At 44.6% G+C, this 24352-nt stretch overlaps 2 protein-coding genes across 5 annotated transcripts in view; one reads left to right on the top strand and one right to left on the bottom strand.

The window, feature by feature from the left end:
- Positions 1 to 23874, bottom strand: part of NLRP5 (NLR family pyrin domain containing 5) — a 35182-nt gene extending 11308 nt beyond the window's left edge. The window contains exons 1-8 of the mRNA XM_045441327.1: positions 23799 to 23874; positions 21440 to 21799; positions 18508 to 18586; positions 9027 to 10682; positions 7795 to 7965; positions 5670 to 5837; positions 3528 to 3698; positions 1436 to 1606 (exon numbers count right to left, since the gene is read on the bottom strand). Of these exons, the coding sequence (XP_045297283.1) occupies positions 1436 to 1606; positions 3528 to 3698; positions 5670 to 5837; positions 7795 to 7965; positions 9027 to 10682; positions 18508 to 18586; positions 21440 to 21799; positions 23799 to 23874 (2852 nt within the window). The remainder of the gene's footprint in view (positions 1 to 1435; positions 1607 to 3527; positions 3699 to 5669; positions 5838 to 7794; positions 7966 to 9026; positions 10683 to 18507; positions 18587 to 21439; positions 21800 to 23798) is intronic.
- The window catches only part of NLRP13 (NLR family pyrin domain containing 13), an 85482-nt gene continuing 69034 nt past the window's right edge, over positions 7905 to 24352 (top strand). For all 4 annotated transcript variants that reach the window (XM_045441382.1, XM_045441381.1, XM_045441383.1 and 1 more), the window contains exon 1: positions 7905 to 8060. The gene's annotated coding sequence lies outside the window, so the exon portion shown is untranslated. The remainder of the gene's footprint in view (positions 8061 to 24352) is intronic.

The following is a 24352-nucleotide window of genomic DNA, read 5'->3' on the forward strand; positions in this document are numbered from 1 at the left end:
TTATTGGTGAGCTGATTGGTCAACGGGGTGAGATGGCGTAAAGCAAAATGACCCCAGCAAGGCACACTGATGGTATGGAACAGGTGTAACAAAACTCTTTCGTTCGCACTACCACACCACAGATGGAGGCTAGAAGAGTAATTTGGCAACACGGGGTGGCAGTTTGTAAAGCAGTTACTGAGACATCTTCTTGTAACCCAGCTAGAGTACACAGCATCCCCTGACTGCGTGCGGGTCCCTCCCCGGCGCCGAGGAACGCTGCCTCTGTGGCTCTCAACCCTGTGCCACCATTACCATCGTCTAAACATCTCACTTCTCCAACTCTCCCTACCAGAATCTAAGCTCTGTGAACCTAGAGAACACATTTACCATCTCTGCATCTCTAGCAACTAAGAGAGTTTATGAATGTGGCCGAGCCTCATTATTCTTGGATTCTGTGTTTGCAAATTGGCCAGCTCAAAGTTATTTGCTACCCTGAAAATCCCTAAGCACGGTGCTCACGGTCCTTCACGGACACGCGTGCACGTGCAGAGAAAGTTTTGAGCTGCCCAGGGCACCCGCTCCCAGCTGAGGCTGAACTCATTTCAAATTCATCATAAACAAGTATCCTTTTCACTCAGTGCCACGTTTTTTCGTGTTTTTGTGGCTTTTGTTGTTTAAAATGCAGTGATAGGGGCGCCTGGGTGGCGCAGTCGGTTAAGCGTCCGACTTCAGCCAGGTCACGATCTCGCGGTCCGTGAGTTCGAGCCCCGCGTCGGGCTCTGGGCTGATGGCTCAGAGCCTGGAGCCTGTTTCCGATTCTGTGTCTCCCTCTCTCTCTGCCCCTTCCCCGTTCACGCTCTGTCTCTCTCTGTCCCAAAAATAAATAAACGTTGAAAAAAAAAATTTAAAATGCAGTGATAATGTCTAGTGCTGAAGTGCTGCCCACTGTGTCCACGCACAAGAGGGCTGTGCTTCTGAGTGGAGAAAATAGCTTCCTCCAGGCATGAGTTATGGCCCTGTTGGCCCTGAGCTCAATGCTAACGAATCAACAATATGCATTAAATAAGGGGTCTTTAAACAGAAACGCACAAAGCAAGGTTAGGAACTGATTGATTGGTAGAGGAAAATGTGACCGGAGGCACCCAGGAACCTAACCCCATGTTTCCCATGGGAACAACGGTTCCGTGCTTATGGTGACTTTACAGAACGTGACTGTGGTGACAGTAAGGAGAATTGCCTGCCTTTGGGTGAATGATGATTTCCCACTGAAAGAAAACAGAGGCACAAATGGAACGTTCCACAGAAGGAGGAAATCGGGGTGTGGGACAGGACGCAGCCCTTACGAGTTCCTTTCATCGTGACAACAGTGTTCCCCTCTGCTTTGTGTTTGGCAGGTGATACACGCTGCTTGTAATAAGACAGTGCACCTCCCAGGGAAGGGAGTCGGACTCACATCAGCCTCTGTAGCCCACAGTTGGGGGATTTCATGGCTCGACACAACAGATTCATGCCTGCGCTCCCCAGGCTGTTGCCGGACAGGCACAGGTGTGTCAAACTCTGGCCGCTGGTGAGGCCCGAGGCCAGGTCCTGGCAGTCGGCAGCTGTGAGGCCACAGTTCCCCAGTCTGCAAGGAGAGAGCCCCCCAGAAGGGAATGGTGAGGTTGTTCTTCAAGTTCCATCCCTCCCTCCCTGGCAAGGAGGGGAAGGAGAGGTCACCCCCGTGGCTGGCATGCCCCTGCCATATAGGGCGACATCACACCGTGTCTGCATTTAACTTGCAAAGTCAACGCCACTTAAATGATGTGGGTGACGAGATCTGCCGTGAGCCCCAACGGGAAACACACGGGCGATGCCAACCGCTCTCCGTCCAGTTGTTTTGCTCCTCGCACGTACTGCGGTGGGAGGTGTTGCTGGATTAGTGACCTTCCTATTTGGAAGCTGACCTTCCTATCCCATTGGTTTCTCAAAGCTTAATAGGCAGGAGAACTTGCAGAGAAGAGTTTAATGGTGCTTCTGGCAGGGGCTCGTGATGAAGTTAGATGAGTTAACCCCTCTAAAGTGCTCAGAGCTGTGCATACAGCAAGCACTTACTCCATATTATTGACAGTGATTTATTTCGATGAAGAAATGCTATGTGGGTTGGATTAGAAGGGGGTCAGGGTATTTAAGCCTGAATTATGCCACTTTGGCATAAGGATGATCTTGAACTGAGAGCATCTGAGAAAAAGCAGAGACAGGAAGAGCTCTCTGGTCTCCCTCACCTGCCTAAAAACAGGGCACGAATTTCCCTTGTGCATGCGTCCCTCCTCTTCGATTCCAGAAAGAGAAGGACACTTGTCACCAAAGATGGGCATGACATTGAGGTGACTTATCGTATAAACTTTATCTACCGTTAGGTCCCCCCATATACTTCTTAGTCACCTACCCACAATTTATCAGTTCCTAGAAGCCCCATACCCCTTTTATCTAGTTACTCCTCCACTGTTTATCATACGTTGTTAGAATGATATATAAGCTCAAGTCTGCCCACTCCTTTGGGTTCCTCACATCTTTTCTGTGAAGCCCCCAGGCACATTAAAAAAGAAGTACCACCAATAAAACTGGTCGGTACTTTCCCCTGTCAATCATCAGTTTAATTTGCAGGCCTCAGACATCGCACCCAAGAGGATAGAGGGAAAGTTTTTTTCCCCCCTCCCTTACAGACCAAGGAAGAGAAGACGTGTTGGCTTCTCATGTGATCCTCTGTCCCCTACCCCCCGCCCCAAATCCCACTCAGGACTTTGAAGGACCAAACTCCCCATGAAAGAGGGATGTGATTGCCACGGCGTGCTTTGAGAGTGGTGAGGGAAACAACTTTGCCCAGATGGTAGTTCATCGAGGGGGAAATTTCCAAGTAATAGATTAGTCCCTTAGGTATCCAACCAGAGCTCATGTTCTGGCTTTGGCTTCTATTCCCTACATGACCTTAGACAAGAGATTTCCCTTCTTCTGGATTCTCTTTTCCTTATCAGCAAACGGGATGAAAATAATTCCTGCCTGGCAGTTGTTTGTGAACATGGCATTAGTGAGAAGAGAACATCCAGCACAGAGGCTGGTGCTCAAAGACACCGTAGGCGGTGGCTCCAGCCACAAACCTAAGACTCTCCAGGATTTTGGCATGGGTGAAACTTGCCAGTAGGTAACACAGCATTGCTAACTCTAAGCTGAACGCTGTATGTTAGTTCCCCAGAACTTACTTGTCTTTAACCAACCTCTCCCCATTGGTCCCCAACCAGCAGCCCCTGGCAACCACCGTTCCGCTCGCTGGTTCTATGAGCTTGGCCTCTCCCCTAGACTTTCCTATTGGTTCAGAGTTTAGTGGCGAAGGCACGGATGTTATTTACTGGGTGTTTTTTTTTTTTTTTTTATCCTCAGTATTGGGGCACTCCCATGGGGTCGCAACTACCACTCCAACCCTTGGCTTAGGCATCAGCTAATTCCTTCCCCATCGCTTGGACCGTCTCAGTTAAGAGGAAATAGCCCGGGTGAAAAGAAGTTCGACTCACATCAGCTTCTGCAGGGTACACTGTGAGGCGATCAGGGCATGACAGAGGGGCTTCATGCCCCGGGCTGTCATCTTATTTCCTGCCAGGCTCAGAGATTTTAGGCTGATGGATGTAAGAAGGATTTGGGAGATCACCATGCAACAGGTGGGGGTTAATCCACAGTGATCCAACCTGCAGAAACAGGCAACACGAAACACAGTCTCGTCTCTGCCCATAAAGCAACCCGTTTCCCTGCATGCCAGCCTTTTTGCTGATTTTTGGACACTGTTTGCTCCAGACTCAGGGTCTGAGCATTTGCTATTTCTTCTGCTTGCAACATCCCCCCACTCCCACCTCCAACCCCACGTCTTTATGTGGTTCAGTTTTTCCATTCGGGTCTCTTGAATGTCACCTCTTCTGAGTAAGCCAGTCTCCCAACCTTACTTACCTGTGCCTGCCCCACCCCACCCAACCTGGCCACCCCTCTCTCCAGCATTATTTTATGCAGATCAATGATCGCCAGCCAATGTTTTATATATTTGCACTTAAAAAAAAGTTGAAATACATCTGACACGTAACATTGTGTAAGTTTAAGGCATAAACATGCTGATTCGAAACATTTATATACTGCAGTAGGATTGCCATTGTAAGCATTAGCGAGCACCATTATTTCTTTTTTGGGGGTGGGAATGATTCAGATCTAGTATCTTTGCAGTTTTGATGTTTATAATACAATCTTGCTGTCTATGATTATTACACCATGCGTTAGGTCTATAGGACCTATTTGTGTACAGGTTTGCAAGTTTGCTCCCTCAGCGTCTCATAAGCATCCCAAGTAGCGGTGTCTTTTGACCAAGTTAATCTAATCCACAAAACACACGCCCAGGATTTACAAAACTGTGGTACCAGCCCCCAAACTGGAAATGAACAAAACGTCCCCGGATAGTTGAATGGTTACTTAACTGTTCTGTACCTAACCGTTCGGTACAGAAAGTACAGGAAGTACGGTACAGGAAGTACAGGAAGTACGGTACAGGAAGTACAGGAGTACTCAGCACTAAAAAGGAACCAGGAAGTACTCAGGAACAGGAAGTACTCAGCACTAAAAAGGAACCAGCATGGATGGTGGATCGGGAAGAATTGGCTGATTGAAAACAGTCCAGTCACACGGCAGTGACGTACTGTACGATTACGGACGGTGTGGTTGGAAAAGGGAACGGGGTTGATGGCACTAGTGGATCTTGTGTACGGCATGGTTTTACAAATCTGCACGTTTCACAAACTGACACAAAACGACATACACACGTCGGTCACTGTGTCAGCATCCCTGGGTTTGATATCACACTGTTAGTTATGGAAGATACAACAATGAGAGAAATTGCCTCAAGGGTTCCTGTCGTCTAATTAATTTTTTTGAAGTCAATTTATTTATTTTGAGGGAGACGGACACAGTGCACAAGCAGGGGAGGGGCAGAGAGAGGGAGACAAAGAATCCCAAGCAGGTTCCGCACTGTCAGCACAGGGTCTGACTTGGGGCTTGGCCTCAACAATCACAAGATCATGACCTGAGCTCAAGTTGAGCGCTCAACCAACCGAGTCATCCAGTTGCCCCAAATTGGATTATCTTTATGAAGCACTGAAAGTTACCTTTTTATTGTGGGGAAATATGCCTCACAAAGTTTTTCTTTGTGTGTGGCGTTAAGTACATCCATGGTGCTACACAAGCATCCACACCATCCACCTCCAGATCGTGCAGTCTTCCTACTAGTTTTGCAACTTGCTGTGAACAATTATTTAAAAAAAAAAAAAAAAAAAAGCAGGGGCACCCAGATGGCTGTCAGTTCAGAGAACGACTCTTGGTTTCGGTTCAGATCATGATCTCATGATTTGTGAGATCGAGCCCCACGGTGGGCTCTGTGCTAATGGCATGGAGCCTGCTTGGGATATTCTCTCTCTCTCTCTCTCTCTCTCTGTCTCTCTGTCTCTCTCTCTCTCCCCCCCTCCCTCCCTCCCTCCCTCCCTCCCTCCCTCCCTCTCTCTCCCTGCCCCTCCCCTGCTCACACTGTCTCTCTCAAAATAAATAAACATTAAAAAAAAAAAAAAGGCAAAGACAACATTGGCAAAACCAAAATCAAAAAAGCAAAAGCCATCCCCAGCACTTACCTCAAAGACTCCAGCAAACAGTTTGGGTGTCTTAACACTTTGCATGCCATCATGAGATCTTCTTCCCTCAGGTGGGTGCTTTCCAAGCTCAGGTATTTAATATTACGGTTGGAAATGAGAGTCGTCCAGAGATGACGAAGACCAAGGGTAACCTGTGCACCTTTAAATCTACCGAAGAGAGAAAAGAAAATGATGCGTCAGACATAGGTGACAGTTGTAGCTCAATTTTCCCTTGTTCCTCTTCTTGTATTACAACTCTCTTATCTCTCACTATTTGCATTATTTTTTTTAATGTTTATTTTTGAAGAGAGAGACAGAGCGTGAGCAGGGGAGGGGCAGAGAGAGAGGGAGACAGAGAATCAGAAGCAGGCTCCAGGCTCCAAGCTGTCAGCACAGGGCCTGACATGGGGCTCAAACTCACAGACCACGGGATCATGACCTGAGCTGGAGTCGGACGCTCAACCAACTGAGCCACCCGGGTGCCCCTAATTTTAAAGATCAAAAAAAAATTTAATCTCTCCACCCAATGTGGGGCATAAATCCATAACCCTGAGATTAAGAGTCACACACTCCACTGACTGAGCCAGCCAGGTGCCCCTAATTTATTCAATTTTAAAGCAACAAATACTTGAGCGCCTGGGTAGCTCGGTTAGGTGACCAACTTTGGCTCAGGTCATGATCTTGAGGTTTGTGAGTTTGAGCCCTGCATCGGTCTCTGTGCTGACAGCTCAGAGCCTGGAGCCTGCTTCAGATTCTGTGTCTCCCCCTCTGTCTACCCCTCCCCTGCTCATGCTCTGTGTCTCTCTGTCTCTCAATAATAAATAAGCGTTAAAAAATTTTTTAGAGCAACAAATACTTGAACATCTATGACGCAGCAGGCACTGAACACAGTATTAAATGATGCTAATATTGCACGTTCTCACGGAGCTTAATCTCGTGGGGGGACACTCAGTGAAGAGCTGAACAAGACAGCTATTCTGAAGAATGAAATTCAGGACGGTCCATTGAGAACAGAGCTACAGGGGCACCTGGCTGACTCACTAGCCAGGAACACGTGACTCTTGATCTTGGGATTGTGCATTCAAGGCCCACGCTGAGTGTAGAGGGCACTTAAAAATAAAATCTTAAAGAAAAAAAAAACCAACAGAACTGCAAACAGATATGATCAAGTTCAAGCTGAACGAGAAGTCATATGTCGCAAAAAGGAGTCTAAGGTGATTAACTGTTTGGTTTTTAAAAAAAAAGTCATTTGCCAATATATGAATGTAGTTGCATGGAAAGTTCAGGAGATGTGAAAGTAGTTAATTGGAGAAATAGGAGAGGTGGCAAAGGATTTACCTAAGACCCTTGTAGTGCCCGAATCTCGTTACCATTTCGATGTATTCCTGCTGAATTACAGATACCGTGATGACAGGAACTCTAGGACATCACGGGCAAGAGCGGAGAGCAGGGACTGCTTAGCGGGAAGGGGTGTCCAGGGAAAACGCTAAGATAAAGCTGGCGGAGGAGTTTGGCGTAGGACGGAGGTGAACAGGGCACTGTCAGTACTCTGGCATCGCCTGCTTCCCTGGCACAGCCCAGCTTAAGGAAACTACTTAGGGAGGAGATAGAGGCAACAAGGGGAAAATGTTTGCGTGGAGAAGTTGACTTGCTCCGGTCTGGGGGTCACCTGTGCTTTGCTTGGAGGGAAGAGTCTGGAATAGACTCTGTCCGCAGTAGAACTAGCATTGTCGTCTCGTGCCCCTGGTGCTTGGTGAGCACCCTGGGGTCTACCACAGACCCAGGAACCTACGAGCTGTTCAAATATTTGTTACCTTATTAACAAACGTAAAAGCATTAAGAACTGATGGAAAGCCTCTCTGATCTTCCTCTACCCACTTGCCTGAAATGAGCTCCCCTCACCTTTGCCCCTAGTAACCAACTCCTATTCATCCTTCAATACCCAGGCTGAGTGAATCTGCCTGACAGGGTCTCTAGTTACTCCCCCCTTGTGTGCTTCTGGTGACCCAGTTCCTGTAACTTCTGCAGGACTTATCCTCTCTGATTGCATTCTTAGATTGGTCTTTTCTCATAGGTGGGAGAGGAGAGCTGTGACACAGCCACGCCAAGGGGCATGAACCCTTACATCAGATTCTGTATTTTACAGGTTGGCTGCCTCAGCGTGGCACAGAGGGTCTTCATGGCCCCTTCACTCAGGATGCTGCCACTCAGGTCAAGCTGCCGCAGGCTTGGGTGGGTGCTGAGCACGAAGCAGAGGTCTTCCCACCACTCATCAGCAAGGCGCCTCGCCGGCTTCCTACGTTGGAGAAGGAAAGAAACATTTGCTTCCACGGGATGGAGTTTAGCGCGAGCAGGTGTCACAACAGGGTCAGAAGAGACCCGTCCATCACGGTAAGACTCGGATGGCTTCCGAGGGTCTGAGGCCCATTTAGCGTTGTCGCCTTGTGCTTTGCGTGGTGCTCCCCTACCCACCCTGCTTCCGGAACATTCCAACACCCCCGGGGGGTGTGCGGAGGGGACCTGGAGCCACCAGCTCTATAATCAGATATGCCCTTAGATCCCAACTCCCCCTGGAACGGGAAAAGGTGCGGTTCACAAGGATGTTCCTCAGAAAGTTAGAAGCAGAACTACTCAATGCTCCAGGAGGCCCACTTACACACAGGAATTGAAGGCAGCACCCTGAAGAGGGATTTGTGCTATCTTCACAGCAGCCGAGATACGGAAACGGCCTAAATGTCTGCTGACGGATGAACGGATTAGGAAAATGCGACACACCCACACGCACGCACACCAGGGAATATTACTCAGCTTTAAAAACAGGAAATCCAGGGGCGCCTGGGTGGCTCAGTCGGTTAAGCGTCTGACTTTGGCTCAGGTCGTGATCTCACGGTCCGTGAGTTTGAGCCCCGCGTCGGGCTCTGGGCTGACGGCTCAGAGCCTGGAGCCTGTTTCCGATTCTGTGTCTCCCTCTCTCTCTGCCCCTCCCCCGTTCATGCTCTGTCTCTCTCTGTCCCAAAAATAAATAAACGTTGAAATTCAGTTAAAAAAACAAAAACAAAAACAAAAACAAAACAAAACAAAACAAAAAAACCCCAGGAAATCCAGGGGCGCCTGGGTGGCTCAGTCGGTTAAGCATCCAACTTTGGCTCAGGTCATGATCTCACGGTCTGTGAGTTTGAGCCCCGCATCGGGCTCTGTGCTGACCGCTCAGAGCCTGGAGCCTGCTTCCGATTCCGTGTCTCCCTCTCTCTCTGTTCCTCCCCCGCTTCCACTCTGTGTGTGTCTCTCTCTCTTTCTCAAAAGTAAATAACATTAATAATAATAAGAAGAAGAAAATGGCACAAGTGAAGGACTCACCCTTGGGGACTCAGGGGCTGTGCCTCAGTGAACTCAGCCTTTGAGAGGCTCTCCTGCACATCCATCCGAATTTTCCGCAAATACTGGCAATGCCGGAGGCAGAAGGAGGACACCAGGACATCCATTCTCCGGTTCATTGGAAGCCACACTTCTTGGAAGCTGTTCAATGCCAAGCAAACAAAGTCTTCATCTTGAGTCTCAAAAAGACAGTAGAAGGAGTCCAGGAAGTCCAGAGGGGAGGGGGTGCTGGGCTGCTGACCGAGCAGGGAGATCCAGCCCAGAAGCCCCTGCCTCACCACCAGGGGGACTGGACATCCAAGCAGGACTTCCAGGGTCCCCATCACCTCTTTGCTCATGAGGCCAAACAAGAAACGCTTCATCTGGAGCAAGTGAGCATTGGAGCTCATTTGTCTGAGCTCCATCAAGCTCCTGATGTTCTCCATGAACACAGGGTAGGGATCCCATTCCATTTCCAGTCCTTCTAGAACGTAGTGCAGGGCAGCACAGAACTCCTGGATGCTGGGGTGCAGGAATGTGTAGCACCTTTCGTGGCCATGGTCTCGGAGGAGGACATTCATGTGAAACAGAGCAGAGAGCTCAGACTCCCTGAGTCCGTGAACACTCAGGTCATCTCCGTAAAACACAAACTTCATGTTCCACACTCCCTGCACCGCCATGCGGCACAGGCTCTTCAAGGTGGCTCTCTCTTCCCGGCTGAGACAGCGCTGGGATGGGTCTCGGGGAGTGAGACGATGGAACAGAAAGGTGGTGTACAAGCCCGTGAGGGTCTGGCAGGAAGGAGGAAGGCTCTTTCCCGACGCCTCATGCAGATTCAGAGCCTCGCAGGTGAGCCACCCCAAGATGGGGACCTGGCACTCGTTAAACAGCGGGTGGTTGTCCACCACCGAGTTCAAGACTTTCGTCTTCTGATGCTCATTCTTCATGTGCTTAAGGAGCAACTGAACCCTTTTCTCCACGGAGATGCCCCTGACTAACAGGTAACGGGGTGACAGGACCATGGATTTGAGCTTTTCTATGCCCGTGTCTCTGACGGTGATCATCAGGGAGGCCTCAGGGAGCAGGACTTTCTTCAGCAGACTGTGCATCAGAACGGACATGGGTTGCTTGTCTCCCCAGTCTTCACAGAGACCCAAGTCAGCATCTTTGAAGGCAAAGTCCAGGTCATTGAAACCATCAACAACAAACAAAAGCCTTTCTGGTTGGGACATGATCTCCGTCACCGGAACCTGTGAATGTGGCCACTCCCTACAAATTAGCTCTGCAAAACTGACCTCCCTCATCCACGGCATTTCTCTGGCATGGAGGAAGAAGACATAGGAGAACATTTCCTGGTAGAGTTCACCTCGTGCCCAGTACAGCAGGACCTTTCTGGCCAAAGCTGATTTCCCAATTCCTGATTTCCCGTGCAAAACCACAGTGTGAGGCCGGAAGCCCCTCTGGTCTGGATTAAAAGCATCAAACAGTATTTGCATTTCTGGACAGTCAAAGGCAAAGTTGTCAACACCATGGTGTGCGTCCAGCTTCATAGCAAATTTTGTCATCACGTGACTCTTGTAGTCCCCTGTATTACCTCCACAGCCCAAGTTGGACAGGGGAAGGGAGAAGAAAAAACAGGAAACAAAGTTAGAAGAAAGTCTGGATTTCAGGAAAAAGCAAAACACAAGTCCCCAAACCCCTGGACCTAGAATCAATGGATCCTAAGTTAGAGCATGTGTGTGTACATGGTTCTTTCGTTTCTTCCTAGCAATGGGCTGATAACAACCTCCATCCTTCATGCAAAGGTCAATTCCTTAAAGCGTATGAACGTCCTACAAAATACCTCTACTTGTCCCTTTAGTCCTGTCTTTTTTTTCAGCACTTAATACCTGACACATTACATTTTTGTTTGCTTCTTGTCTGTCTCCCCTCAGTAGACTCTGTGCAGGGACTTTGTTATTTACTGTTGTATCTTTATTAGAATGATGCCTGACACCCTGTAGACACTCAAGTATTTGTTAAATGAATAATCTATGCCAAACACTACTATGCAGTCTATGAAAGGCAGAGAAGCTTAGGGGAGCTGAGGATGTGTGTGCATCGGCACTGATTTCTGGGCTTGCAGGACAGGCATGGATCTCCAGCAGCTCCGGGCTGCTATGGAGAAACCCCTTCATGCAATGGGAAAACCTGCTCTGCCACAAAGAGGCAGACATGGCCCTGAAGTCAGACAGATCCTGCTTGAAATTCCAGGCTCTCTTGTATGGTGTCAATTTCTGAGCCTCAGTTTCCCCACTTCTGAGAGGAGATTAACATCCTTTTGAAGTGTTGGAATAAATATTTAAGAGAGAATGTGCCTTCAAAATGTATTGGCACAGGGCCTGGCAAAAACAATCAGTGGCCACTATTGTCGTTACAAACCATAGTTCTTTCGCATTATCTGATTATATTTTTATCCCAGCACTTGTCACAAATGGCAGTTATTTTATGCATCTGGTTTTTGCCCAGTCCCTAGCTTGTGATGGAAGTTCCATGAAAGCACTTTATCTGCATACCTCCAGACTCTTCAACAGCCTCTGACGTCTGACAGGTACTCAATAACGTGGAAAAAAAAAAAAAAAAAACAAACAAACCTCCTCTAAGCTGGGGTCCTTACATTTGCTGATAATACTATTATATATTTTTTAAAAAGATGACAAGATCCGGGGCGCCTGGGTGGCTCTGTCGGTTAAGCATCCGACTTCGGCTCAGGTCATGATCTTGCGATCCGTGAGTTCGAGCCCCGCGTCGGGCTCTGTGCTGACAGCTCAGTGCCTAGAGCCTGTTTGAGATTCTGTGTCTCCCTCTTTCTCTGACCCTCCCCCATTCATGCTCTGTCTCTCTCTGTCTCAAAATTAAATAAACATTAAACAAAAATTTTTTTTAAAAAAGATGACAAGATCCTCTCTGTACAAGTGTATAAGGCAATGACTATCTTTACATAAAATATCTACCCAGAAGTTCTAAATCTTAAGCTCCCTTTTTCTGTATAGGGAAAGGTATTAAGACACCTATATTAAAACTATAGGAAGCAGGGGTGCCTGGATGGCTCAGTTGGTTAGGTGTCCGACTTCGACTCAGGTCATGATCTCATGGCTCATGAGTTCGAGCCCCATATCGGCCTCTATGCTGAAAGCACAGAGCTTGGAGCCTGCTTTGGATTCTGTGTCTCCCTCTCTCTCTGCCCTTCCTCTGCTCTTGCTGTCTCTCCTTCGAAAATAAACAAACATTAAAAAAATTAAAAAAAATGGCAGGAAGCAGACCTTGAGGTCTGAACAACCTCTATTGGCTGAGCTCAGACTGATGCATTATCCTCAAAGGACAGACTATGCTCCTGGGCTATAGGTTTTCAAAGAGAGAAGGAAGCCCCAAGGAGGTACGTCTGCGTTGAATTTGGGTCCCCCTTGGCTGCCTCTTCTTCCATGGACTCAAGTATTGCATCTGTGACCAATAGTTCCAAATCTTCTTCAATGGTGCTGACTTCTTCCCTGAGATCCTAGGCTCATGTGTCAAACTCACCACCTCAAAGGGTCACAGGGACCTCAAACTCAGTGTGTCAAAAACTCATGTTTTACCTCCAACAAGAAACTCCTCATAAGTTTCCTATAAGTGGCAATTAGACAAAAGCTTCTGTTTGTGGACTTACTTTGGAACAGATGTTTGCCTCAATGCTTTCTCCATAAACCTAATTTTAGCCCCATCTCACTCTTATGGTGGTTTGTTCATCTGCAAAATGGGGATATTAATACCTCCCTTAAGAGACCGGTATAGGATGCTATGACATAATCATAAGACATGGAGAATAGCACCTGGCCCGTGGCAAGTATTCTAGAGAGGTCGTCAATATTGGCATTTATTACCATTCATCTCAACTGAAAATGGACAACACTGGCAACTTCTGGGTCTTCAAGCATTTGTCTAGTGAAAGATTAAGGCTAACATAGGTTACGTCACAGAGGTGGAATCAAAGTCCAGCTTGAAAGTCAAATAAATCACTGATTCCTGGCATCACCATCCATCAGGCTGTCTAGTGGAAAGGCAGGAGCTACACCTGACACTTTTTCCTCAGAAATCCCAAACACCAACTTTTATCAAATACCTCATAAGTCAAATCACTTCTGTCCATCAACACTTCCTTGTACATGAATATTCATAGTGGCTTTATTCACAATAGCTAAGAGGTAGAGACAACCCGAATGTCCATTGTCTGATGAACAGATAAAGAAAAGGTGGTCTATCTACACAACAGGATATTAGTCAGCAGTAGAAATGAGCTAAGTGCTGGTATGCGCTACAACATGAATATAGAAAACATTATGCTAAATGAAAGAGGCCAGTCATGAAAGACCACACTTGTAGGATACCATTTATACGTATGGTATACATACATAGAAGTCCAGAATAGGCCAATTCATAGAGGCAGAAAGTATATTAGTGGTTTCATAGGACTTGGAGAAGAAGAGATATAGAGTGATAATGGGTTTGGGGTTTCTTTTGGGAAGAGGAAAATGCTCTGGAATAACATAATGGTGATTATTTGCACAACATCGTGAACATGCAAAGAAACACTGAATCGTACACTTTAAAAGGGTGAGCTTTTTGGTACATTGATTATAGCTCAACAAAAAGTCTCAAGTGGAGTGCCTGGTAGCTCAGTTGGTTGGGCAACTGACTTTTGATTTTGCCTCAGATCATGATGTCAGGCTTTGTGAGGTCGAGCCCAAATCAGGCTCTGTGCTGGCAGCGAGGAGCCTGATTAGGATTCTCTCATTCCTTCTCTCTCTGCCCCTCCCGTGATTTCTCTCGCTCACTCTCAAAATAAACTTAAGAGAAGAGAAGAGAAGAGAAAAAAGAAAAAAGCCTCAAGTAATATTCCTCAGAGAAGTCTGCTGTCACTTCCTTGACTGGTCAATTGCTGTTTCATACAAACATGGCACCTGGGATCTCATCATTTTGTATTTTGTTTGGTTTAGTTAACATATAACTCTATATGGCCATATGTATATATATTTTACCACTATTTTCCTATCAGTTCTTCAAATGGTAGGTATTCACAAAATAAAGGTTGACAGAAGGACTTGGGAAAAGAGGTCACAACTAGCCAAGTACTTCTGAACAAAGTGCTTGATTACTCTTGTCTATATTTAGCACCTGTCAAACGAGCTTACGCTTCATGCCCAACTTCCCCAGAATCCCAGGTCTTTGGAATGTGTCTTCATACAAAGTAACTGTAGATGATCACAGTGGACATATGTGATGTCTTTGATGGTGATTCATTCTAGGAGCTCTTGGGGGAGGAGACTGATATGCCAGAGACAAATGCAGATGAGCAATGGGAAAGTGGACTCCTCTGCCACCCAAACTCCATTCCAGGATGGCCAAAAAAAAACAAAAAACAAAAAACAAAACCAAAAAAACCCAAAAAGACCCCCACAGCGAATCAGATTTCTTTACCTTGTTCTTTCATCTCTGCTGCTGTGGCACCATCTTGTTCTATAGCTTGTGAAATTTCTGCAAAAGAGAGAGGGAAGAATAAACTCCCCCATTCTTTTATTTTTAAATATAATTGTCAAATTGGTTTCCATACAACACCCAGTGCTCATCCCAACAGGTGTCCTCCTCAATCCCCATCACCCACTTTCCCCTCCCTCCCACTCACCCTCAGTTTATTCTCAGTTTTTAAGAGTCTCTTATGGTTTGACTCCTTCCCTCTCTAACTTTTTTTCCCCCCTTCCCCTCCCCCATGGTCTTCTGTTAAGTTTCTCAATATCCACATATGAGTGTAAAACATATGGTATTTGCATTTCTCTGCCTGGCTTATTTCACTTAGCATATCCTCCAGTTCCATCCACATTGCTGCAAATGGCCAGATTTCATTCTTACTCATTGCCAAGTAGTATTTCATTATATGTGTAAACCACATCTTCTTTATCCATCAGTTGATGGACATTTAGGCTCTTTCCATAGTTTGGCTATTGTTGAAAGAGCTGCTATAAACGTTGGGGTACAAGTGCCCCTCTGCATCAGCACTCCTGTATCCCTTGGGTAAATTCCTAGTAGTGCTATTGCCGGGTCATAGGGTAGATCTATTTTTAATTTTTTGAGGAACCTCCCCACTGTTTTCCAGAGTGGCTGCACCAGTTTGCATTCCCACCAACAGTGCAAGAGGGTTCCCATTTCTCCACATCCTCTCCAGCATCTATAGTCTCCTGATTTGTTCATTTTAGCCACTCTGACTGGCGTGAGGTGGTATCTCATTGTATAAATTCCCCCATTGTTATGTGAATATCTGAATTAGAGAGGGCACAGACCCACATCTCAGGACCAGTTTGGAACATGGCAGCCACTAGCTCAGCTAGAGATGCTAAGTGTGTGTAAAATGAGCACTTGATTCAAAATCAGGAGATATGAAGTTCTGGTCTCAATTCTGCTTTTAATTCTTTGGAGACCTTTTGGCAAGTCATTAAAATGGTGGATAAAATCTGGTGGATAAGAACCAAGGGTCCGGAGTCAGACATAGAATTTAAATGGGAATTCTGTCCCTTCCTGTTTGTGAGGTCTTAGTCAACTTGCTGGTCTTACATGCTTCTATGGGTTCATCTGTAGAGCTAGGATAATAGCTCTACGTTGTGGAGTTGCTCTGAAAATTAAATCAGGTGTTTTGGTAGAGGAATAGCACAGTCTCTGCTGTATAATAGCTACTACTTGCTGAGAATAACCATTATATCTACTTATTAAAAATAGTTTCCTAATGTGGCTAAGTACATATTTGACATAGGTGATATGGGAATGACTTATGGTATTTAAGGAATAGTCAAAAGGGTGGTGTTGATCTTGCAAATTATAAAAAAAACCATGCAATAAATTATCACAAATGTAACAGAAAACCATTTGAACATTTTAAAGCAGATGAGTCAAGTTTTCAGATGTAAATTTCTAAAAGATCACTTTGGTTATTATTGTATGGAAAATGGATTGCATACAACCAGAGTGGAAACGGATAAGAAATTAGAAGGAAATGATTCTCATATACAGGGTATGGGTAGAAAAACATAGAAATGGATTATACTCTAGATGTGCATCTCATAGGATTTTGATTCATTGGATAAAGGTGGAGAAAGAAAAGAATCAGTCAGTCAGACTAAAAAGCGAGTAGGCTTTTGGAATGAATAAGCAGGTGGATAGCAGTCCCATTTACCGAAATAAAAAAACAGAGGAGGCAGATATATAGAACACCAAGAACACCAATAACAGCAGATTACATGGTCTTCTGAAGCACGCATAGAACTTTCTCTAAGACACGCCACATGTTAGCCCATAAGACACAACGTGAAAATGGAACAACAAACTAAAACTTACAGCATGGAGATAGAGCAGTGGTTAGAGTGTCGACATGTGTAGGGTTTAAGTATACAGCTTAGCCTCTGGATCTTCAGTTTTGTTACCAGATGATTGGAATTACAGTTACTACCACATGAAGTCCTGTGGAGATCTAGGAGATTGAAGCATGTGGCACCATACTTAACCTGTAAGGTCTCAACAAGTGGTAGTTCTTGTGCACAATGGTAATTTAGAGGGGTTTCCCAATGTGGCTTAAAAGACCCGCTTTTGGGGCGCCTGGGTGGCGCAGTCGGTTAAGCGTCCGACTTCAGCCAGGTCACGATCTCGCGGTCCGTGAGTTCGAGCCCCGCGTCGGGCTCTGGGCTGATGGCTCAGAGCCTGGAGCCTGTTTCCGATTCTGTGTCTCCCTCTCTCTCTGCCCCTTCCCCGTTCATGCTCTGTCTCTCTCTGTCCCAAAAATAAATAAACGTCAAAAAAAAAAAAAAAAAAAAAAAAAAGACCCGCTTTTGTCCATTTTGATCCTACTGCCAAGATTAGTCAGTCGGTGTCTCTATTTCATATCGCTAAATCACTACTTAGTAATCTTTAAACCCAGTAAGATACGATTTTATCCCTCGAAAGAGAATATATGGAACTCCCCCTGTTAAGCCTAGATTTACATTAAAATTGGGATAATTTATGCCCTCTGGGATTCTGAAACTCTGTGACTCATCAGTTCCTCAGACTTTAGTTTTGAAAGGGATTTTCCTGCCCACAGTCTGAACAAAGCTGCTTCAACAGGAGGTTGGTCCTGATTCTTTTGAGGTGTTAGACTTCATGGTCAATGCTGACTGCTAGAAGATTAGCAATATATAAGTGGTAGTGTGGGTAACAGTGGGGGAAAGCATGCTGTCTATATAAGCCACATCTTTCCCTGTATGTTTTGGCATCACTGCTTTGAGTCCTTTTGTTGGTCTCCTTTTTCCTCCACTGAAGTGTAAACCTCATGAATGCCGGGGATTTGCATGTACTTTGTCCGCGGATGTATCACAAGTCACAGAGCGGTGCCTGGCATATCACCAGTACTCAAATATTTGGGGACTTGTATTGAACATGGTTTCATGTTATCTGGTTCTCCTCACGAAAGCCTCCAAAACAGATTATTAGGTGAAGCTTGTCCTGGTGGGGTCATGGAGTTATCCAAACTGAAGTTGGAAACTCAAATGGTTTTAAGAAAGCTTTAAGATCACAGAGCTCTTTGGACTCAGAATAAGAAAGACCATGATGGAAATGCAAGCTGGTGCAGCCACTCTGGAAAACAGTATGGAGGTTCCTCAAAAAACTGAAATAGAACTACCTTACAACCCAGCAATTGCACTACTAGGCATTTATCCACAGGATACAGCTGTGCTGTTTCAAAGGGACACATGCACCCCCATGTTTATAGCAGCACTATCAACAATAGCCAAAGTATGGAAAGAGCCCAAATGTCCACTGATGGATGAACGGATAAAGAAGATCCGTATACACACACACACACTGGAGTATTACTCGGCAATCAAAAAGAGTGAAATCTTGCCATTTGCAACTATATGAATGGAACTGGAGGGTGTCATGCTAAGTGAAATTAGTCAGAGAAAGACAAAAATCATATGACTTCACTCATATGAGGACGTTAAGAGACAAAACAGATGAACATAAGGGAAGGGAAACAAAAATAATATAAAAACAGGGAGGGGGACAAAACAGAAGAGACTCATAAATATGGAGAACAAACTAAGGGTTGCTGGAGGGGTTGTGGGAGGGGGGATGGGCTAAATGGGCAAGGGGCATTAAGGAATCTACTCCTGAAATCATTGTTTCACTATATGCTAACTAACTTGGATGTAAATTAAAAAAAAATAAAACTTAAAAAATAGATTAAAAAACTAAAAAAATAAATCTTTTGAAAAATTAAAAAAAAAAAAAAAAAGACCATGATTACCAGACCCTCAGAACCCATACAACCACCTGACAGAACAGAAAGAACACTGGACTATCAGGAGTAATGGTTCAAGTCCCAGATGTGCCACTAACTCATCACCATGTGGCTTGAGACGTATCCATTTTCCCACCATGCCCATACTGACCTGGTACTTCTTTCATGCTCAGTTCTTGGTCATTCTTCATTGTAGAATTTTCTGGCATTTCAGCCAGTGAATACCCTGCAACAGAGAGTAGATGAAATAATAGTCTCTAATAAAGTCAGCAATTTCCAAGACTAGGGATGAGATTTCCCATTACTAAATACTGAGGGGAACCAAGACAAGTCTCAGATCTCACTTTATTCCATGACTAACTGGTATCAGAGACAATGGAGTCAGATCCTCAAGTGCCACCAGCACAGCAAAGCAACAGAGACTTGTTGCAAAGACAGCTCTGATTTTGAATTTGTGAATTCCAGTCCCAGGTTTGCTGTAAGGTCTTGGGTAATTAACATAACAAGGCAGTTTATGGTGGCTATCAAGAATTTATCTTCAAGAGTCATCCTGAACACCTCTCTTGAACTTCAAACTAGTTAGTTAACTACTCACTAGGGACCTGTGAATTATCCAAATAGAGGTGTCCAGCTCATCAGTTCTAACATTGTTTACTCCTTCTCCTGTCTACTTGCTGCAAAACAACTCTTCCAATGTTTCTTGGGATGAGGTAATGGAACCTCATGCACCCAGTCTCATGCCAGAAACACGGGTGTCATCCATGATAGCATATTCTCTCTCTGCATTTAGTCCTACAAAACTGTTGTGACTGCTTTTGAAACATCTTCAGTTGAATTTCTACTTTCTCTAATGGCCACTGCCACCCTGGCCCAAGACACCTTTATTTCTCCCAAGGGATGCCAGAATAGCCTCTTAACTGGTCTCCCCACACCTATTCATTTATTCTGTCTGGACCACAAAACACTTCAGCAACAATGATGAAATGTCAATTGGGTTATTTTTACTCCATCCCCTTTCAAACGAATGGCTTATTCTTTGCTATTAAAATTATTTTCAAGATGCTGTGTTGTCCAACTTGTAGTCTACTTCCCCATATTTATCTGTCTTGTTCCCTCAAGTTCTTCATGCTGTAGCTAAGCTCTTTGTTAAAGGCTTCATGATCCTCCTGTCTTCTGCTCATCATGTGTTATGTGCTTCTCTAACTATGCCCAGTTGGCTTGGCTAGCTTCTTTTCTTCATATTTGTTTCAGCCTGAACTTCACTTCTTCTAGGAAGTGATTCTGGCCTTCACTTTCCTCTGGTCTGGAATAGGAACCTCTCCTTTTTCTACACCATTAAAAAAAATCACCCGTTTATTCCTCTTCCTTGCTGCACTGGAAACTATGAATTCTCATGGGTCACATGCCAGAGATTTAAAGATATGTTAACTAATGAGTCCTGTCTTTGTCACCTGTAAGCTCATGAACTGGGTCATGTCGTAGAACTTGGTAGAAACTCTATTTTATTTTATTTTTTATATAGAGAGGGAGGGAGCCAAAACATAAGAGACTCAAAAACTGAGAACAAACTGAGGGTGGTTGGGGGGTGGGAGGGAGGAGACGGTGGATGATGGGTATTGAGGAGGGCACCTGTTGGGATGAGCACTTAGTGTTGTATAGAAACCAGTTTGACAATAAATTATATTTATTTTTTTAGTATGAAATTTATTGTCAAATTGGTTTCCATACAACACCCAGTGCTCATCTCCACAGGTGCCCTCCGCAATGTCCATCACCAAGTTTCCCCTCTCCTCCACCCCCCATCAACCCTCAGTTTGTTCTCAGTATTTAAGAGAATCTAATGGTTTGCCTCCCTCCCTCTCTGTAACTTTTTCCCCCCTTTACCTCCGCCATGGTCTTCTGTTAAGTTTCTCAGGATCCACCTATGAGTGCAAACATATCTTTCTCTGACTGACTTATTTCACTTAGCATAATACCCTCCAGTTCCATCCACGTTTCTACAAATGGCCACGATTTCATTCTTTCTCATTGCCAAGAAATATTCCATGGTATGTATAAACCACATCTTCTTCATCCATTAGTCATAGAACCTCTATTTTAGCTTCTTCAATGGGGAACCTATTTCATGGAGTGGGTTTGAGACTCAATGACAGGGCAGTTTCAACATAGTGCCTCATCTAGAGTACTGACTCAGTAAACATCACCCATCATTTTAATTTTAGAGCCCTAATTTCCTGTGAATCAATTAGGGCTTTTTTTTTGTTTTCCACACAGGGCTTTTTTGAAGCTCTGAAAGGATAGCTTCTCTTAAAGTCCTTTGAACTTCAGATAGATGCAGAGTTACATCTAGGCATTTAGGGCCAATCTGACTGCTCACCCTTGGGACTCTTTTCTAAGTTTTCTGTCCACAGTTGAAGAAGAGAATTCCTCCTGATAAAGGAGGGCTATTATTTTTTTTTCTACCTTTCTCCTAAATACCCTAAGATAGTCACACAATATGATCTGAATACATTGCTATAATATGGACACCAAGAGTCTGACAAGATCAATCCTTAGAGTTCCTTGAGCCTTAGTCCTTCAGCTTGGGGCAAGAAATATGGGATACACCCACTGTACATCCACCATAGTGTTCTCAATAAGTGAATGAAGCTTTGTTGATCCCTTTCTATACGTTGTGTTGTTGAAACTTTGCAACAGCACATGTAAGCATTAGTGTTCCAAGATGTGGAATCCAAGGGTCAGAGTAAAAGGGGATTTGCTCAAAGTCACACAGAACAAGTAGAAGGTCCAGAGCTCAAGCTTAGCACTTAGGACTCCAAATCCTATCTACTAACTTCAACCAAATTCTGTCCAGGTAGAGGGTCTATCTACTCAATTCTTCTCTTCCACTGTTTCACAGGGGAGAGACTACTCTAATTTCCAGCCGGGTAGGATGACCATTGAGTGACTTCTCAGAGTTCAGACTCATGCTGTGGAGATGGACCCAATTAGACATCAAGGATACCTTCCCCATTCCCATGGGGGCTTGATGTCATCTCCTTTCTCTCCTACCCCCGGATTTGCCCCAAGTCTTACTCACTTTTCATCTCTTTCCTTGCCTTCTCAGAGAGTATGGACAGGTTCATCTTTTCAAAGATGTGAATAGATATTTTCCAGGCAAGAGATTCTCTATAATGCTCATGCAACAGGGAGGCTAGATGTTCCACATTGGCACTGTTTACTTCAACCCACGGAAAAGAGCACATTGCCAGTTCTGAAGCATTTTCCATGAGCAATTCCTTAAATGTCTGAAATTCTTCCTTTCCTAGCTGCTTGAAACACCACTGCAGTCCATAGTTGGAAAAGGAGGGTAGTTTGGCTTCCCGCATCTTAGTGCAAGGCTGAGAGCTCAGGTTTTGATGGAAAAGTGGATTCTTTGGTAATATGGAGCAAATGATACCTGTGGAAGAGTAGTAAGATTCAAAAGAGGATCTTGCATCAAATTCTCAAGTTCATACAACCAACCTAGTTAACTCACTAGAAACAACATTCTCTGTTCCTTTTGTGAAACACACAGAAAAGCCCCATTCATGGGTAACAATTCTTTATAGACTTAAAATTACTTGACTTCATATCTGTTTATCTCATTACAAGAATATAAGCTCTAGGATGTTTTGCTGCCCTTATCCCTAGTTCCCAAAACACCACCCAGTATAGGGTCAGATTCAAAACACTTAAAAGAATACATAAACACTAATTTGAAAGGATATGTGCACCATATGTTTATTGCAGCATTACCTACAATAACCAAATTATGGAAGCAACTCAACTGTCCATTGACAGATGAATGAGTAAAGAAGGTGTGTGTATATGTACACACACACACACACACACTTGGATATTATTCAGCCATGACAAAGGACGAAATCTTGAGATACGCAACACCATGGATGGAGCTAGAGAGTATTATTGTAAATGAAATATGTCAGACTGAGAAAAACAAATAACATGATTTCAGTTGTATGTGGAATTTAAGAAACAAAAAACAAATGAGCAATTGAAAAGGAAAAAAGAGGCAAACCAAGAAACAGACTCTTAAGGATATTAAGAGAACACACTGATGGCTACAAGAGAGGAGATGGGTGGGGGTGATGGGCAAACAGATGATGGGTATTAAGGAGGGCACTTATGTGATAAGCACTAGGTGTTGTATGAAATTGTTGAATCACTATATGATACACCAGAAACTAGTATTACACTTATATTAACTATACTGGAATTAAAATAATTAAAATCAACAATAAAAAAACCCCAAAACACTTATCAGTGATGCTCTTGGCTAATGTAGCTATACTCATGAAAACTGGCAAATAAGTTACCACCACTTACTGAAAATTAGTCACACTGTTTATTACTACTATTATGTTTATTTTTGAGAGAGAGAGACAGAGAGACAGAGAGAGACAGAGAGAGAGACAGAGAGACAGAGACAGCATGAGCAGGGGAGGGGCAGAGAGAGAGGGAGACACAGAATCTGAAGCAGGTTCCAGGATCGGAGCTGTCAGCACAGAGTCCAATACGGGGCTCGAACCCACCATGATCTCATGGTTCAAAATCATGATGAAATCAGACCCTCAACTGAGCCACCCAGGCTCCCCTATTATTATTTTTTAAAAGTAGGCTCTACATCCAATGTGGGGCTTGAACTCATGGCCCTGAGATCAAGAGTTGCACGCTCTACCAACTGAGCCAGGCAGGTGCCCCAGTCACACAGTTTTTAGAGCAGTTGATTTCCTTCTGTGTCTGTTAATGTAATATGAAGTTACATAAACATAGTAAAGAGTTGTGGTATAAAAATAAATGGGTAAACGTTTGTAAATCTTATTTGACAAGGATATTCTATCTAGAAAATATAACAATAAAAAGATAAACAACCTGATTAAAAATGGGCAAATGATCTGAATAGACATTTCTCCAAAGAAGATCTACAATTGGCAAATAAGCACATGACAAGATGCTCAACCTCCTTGGCCATCAGAACAGATTCTACACCCGACCCCCTCCATCAGCTTGTTCTGTACATGGACGTCCATGACCTGTACCATGCATTTCTTCTCAGAATCGTCTAGGCTGGTCAGTGGTGACAAACATTTTGTACTTGTTAGGAATGCTCCAGGAAGAATTCTTAAATCTAGCAAATCTCCTCTTCCATTATTATATGGCCTCTATAAACAGGGACAACCAATACCAGTTGGGCATTTTGGGGCTGTTCTGGTCTTGCCCAGCCATTGGTTTGTGGTGGAAAATAAAGCAATCCAAGGGGTATCATGTAATAAAAAACTTTAAGGGCTCAAGTAGACGGCAACTTGATTTTTTCCCCATGAGCCATAGTAGAGTGGAGGTTAGCTGTGCTGGATATTCCTATACTTGCTGTGCTTCTAGGTCTGATTTGTAGATACCCAGTGAGGTCCTCTCGAGCTCCTTCCTGGTACTTGGAAGCATGTCACCAAGGTGTAACCAGATTGTAAGGTACATGTCTGGTCAAACTTGGAGTTTTGTTGTTGCTGCCTAGGTAGACGGGGCATCTACTCTCTGTGCCCTTAACTTACACACTGGATTCTGGTAGTTTCTCTCTGCTGCTCCCCTGCCATTCTCTACGTGCAGTTTTTTTTTTTTTTTTTTTTTATTAAATTTTTTTTTTCAACGTTTATTTATTTTTGGGACAGAGAGAGACAGAGCATGAACAGGGGAGGGGCAGAGAGAGAGGGAGACACAGAATCGGAAACAGGCTCCAGGCTCTGAGCCATCAGCCCAGAGCCCGACGCGGGGCTCGAACTCACGTTCCGCAAGATCGTGACCTGGCTGAAGTCGGACGCCTAACCGACTGCGCCACCCAGGCGCCCCTCTCTACGTGCAGTTTTAAGGAGGGGGTGGTGACTAAGATTACTTCAATTTATAATGAGAGAGCTGGAGGATAAAGAAACTGAAGATTATAAAATACGGTTAAAACCTT

The sequence above is a fragment of the Leopardus geoffroyi genome, chromosome E2 (assembly GCF_018350155.1).
Source record: "Leopardus geoffroyi isolate Oge1 chromosome E2, O.geoffroyi_Oge1_pat1.0, whole genome shotgun sequence".
Classification (NCBI taxonomy): domain Eukaryota; kingdom Metazoa; phylum Chordata; class Mammalia; order Carnivora; family Felidae; genus Leopardus; species Leopardus geoffroyi.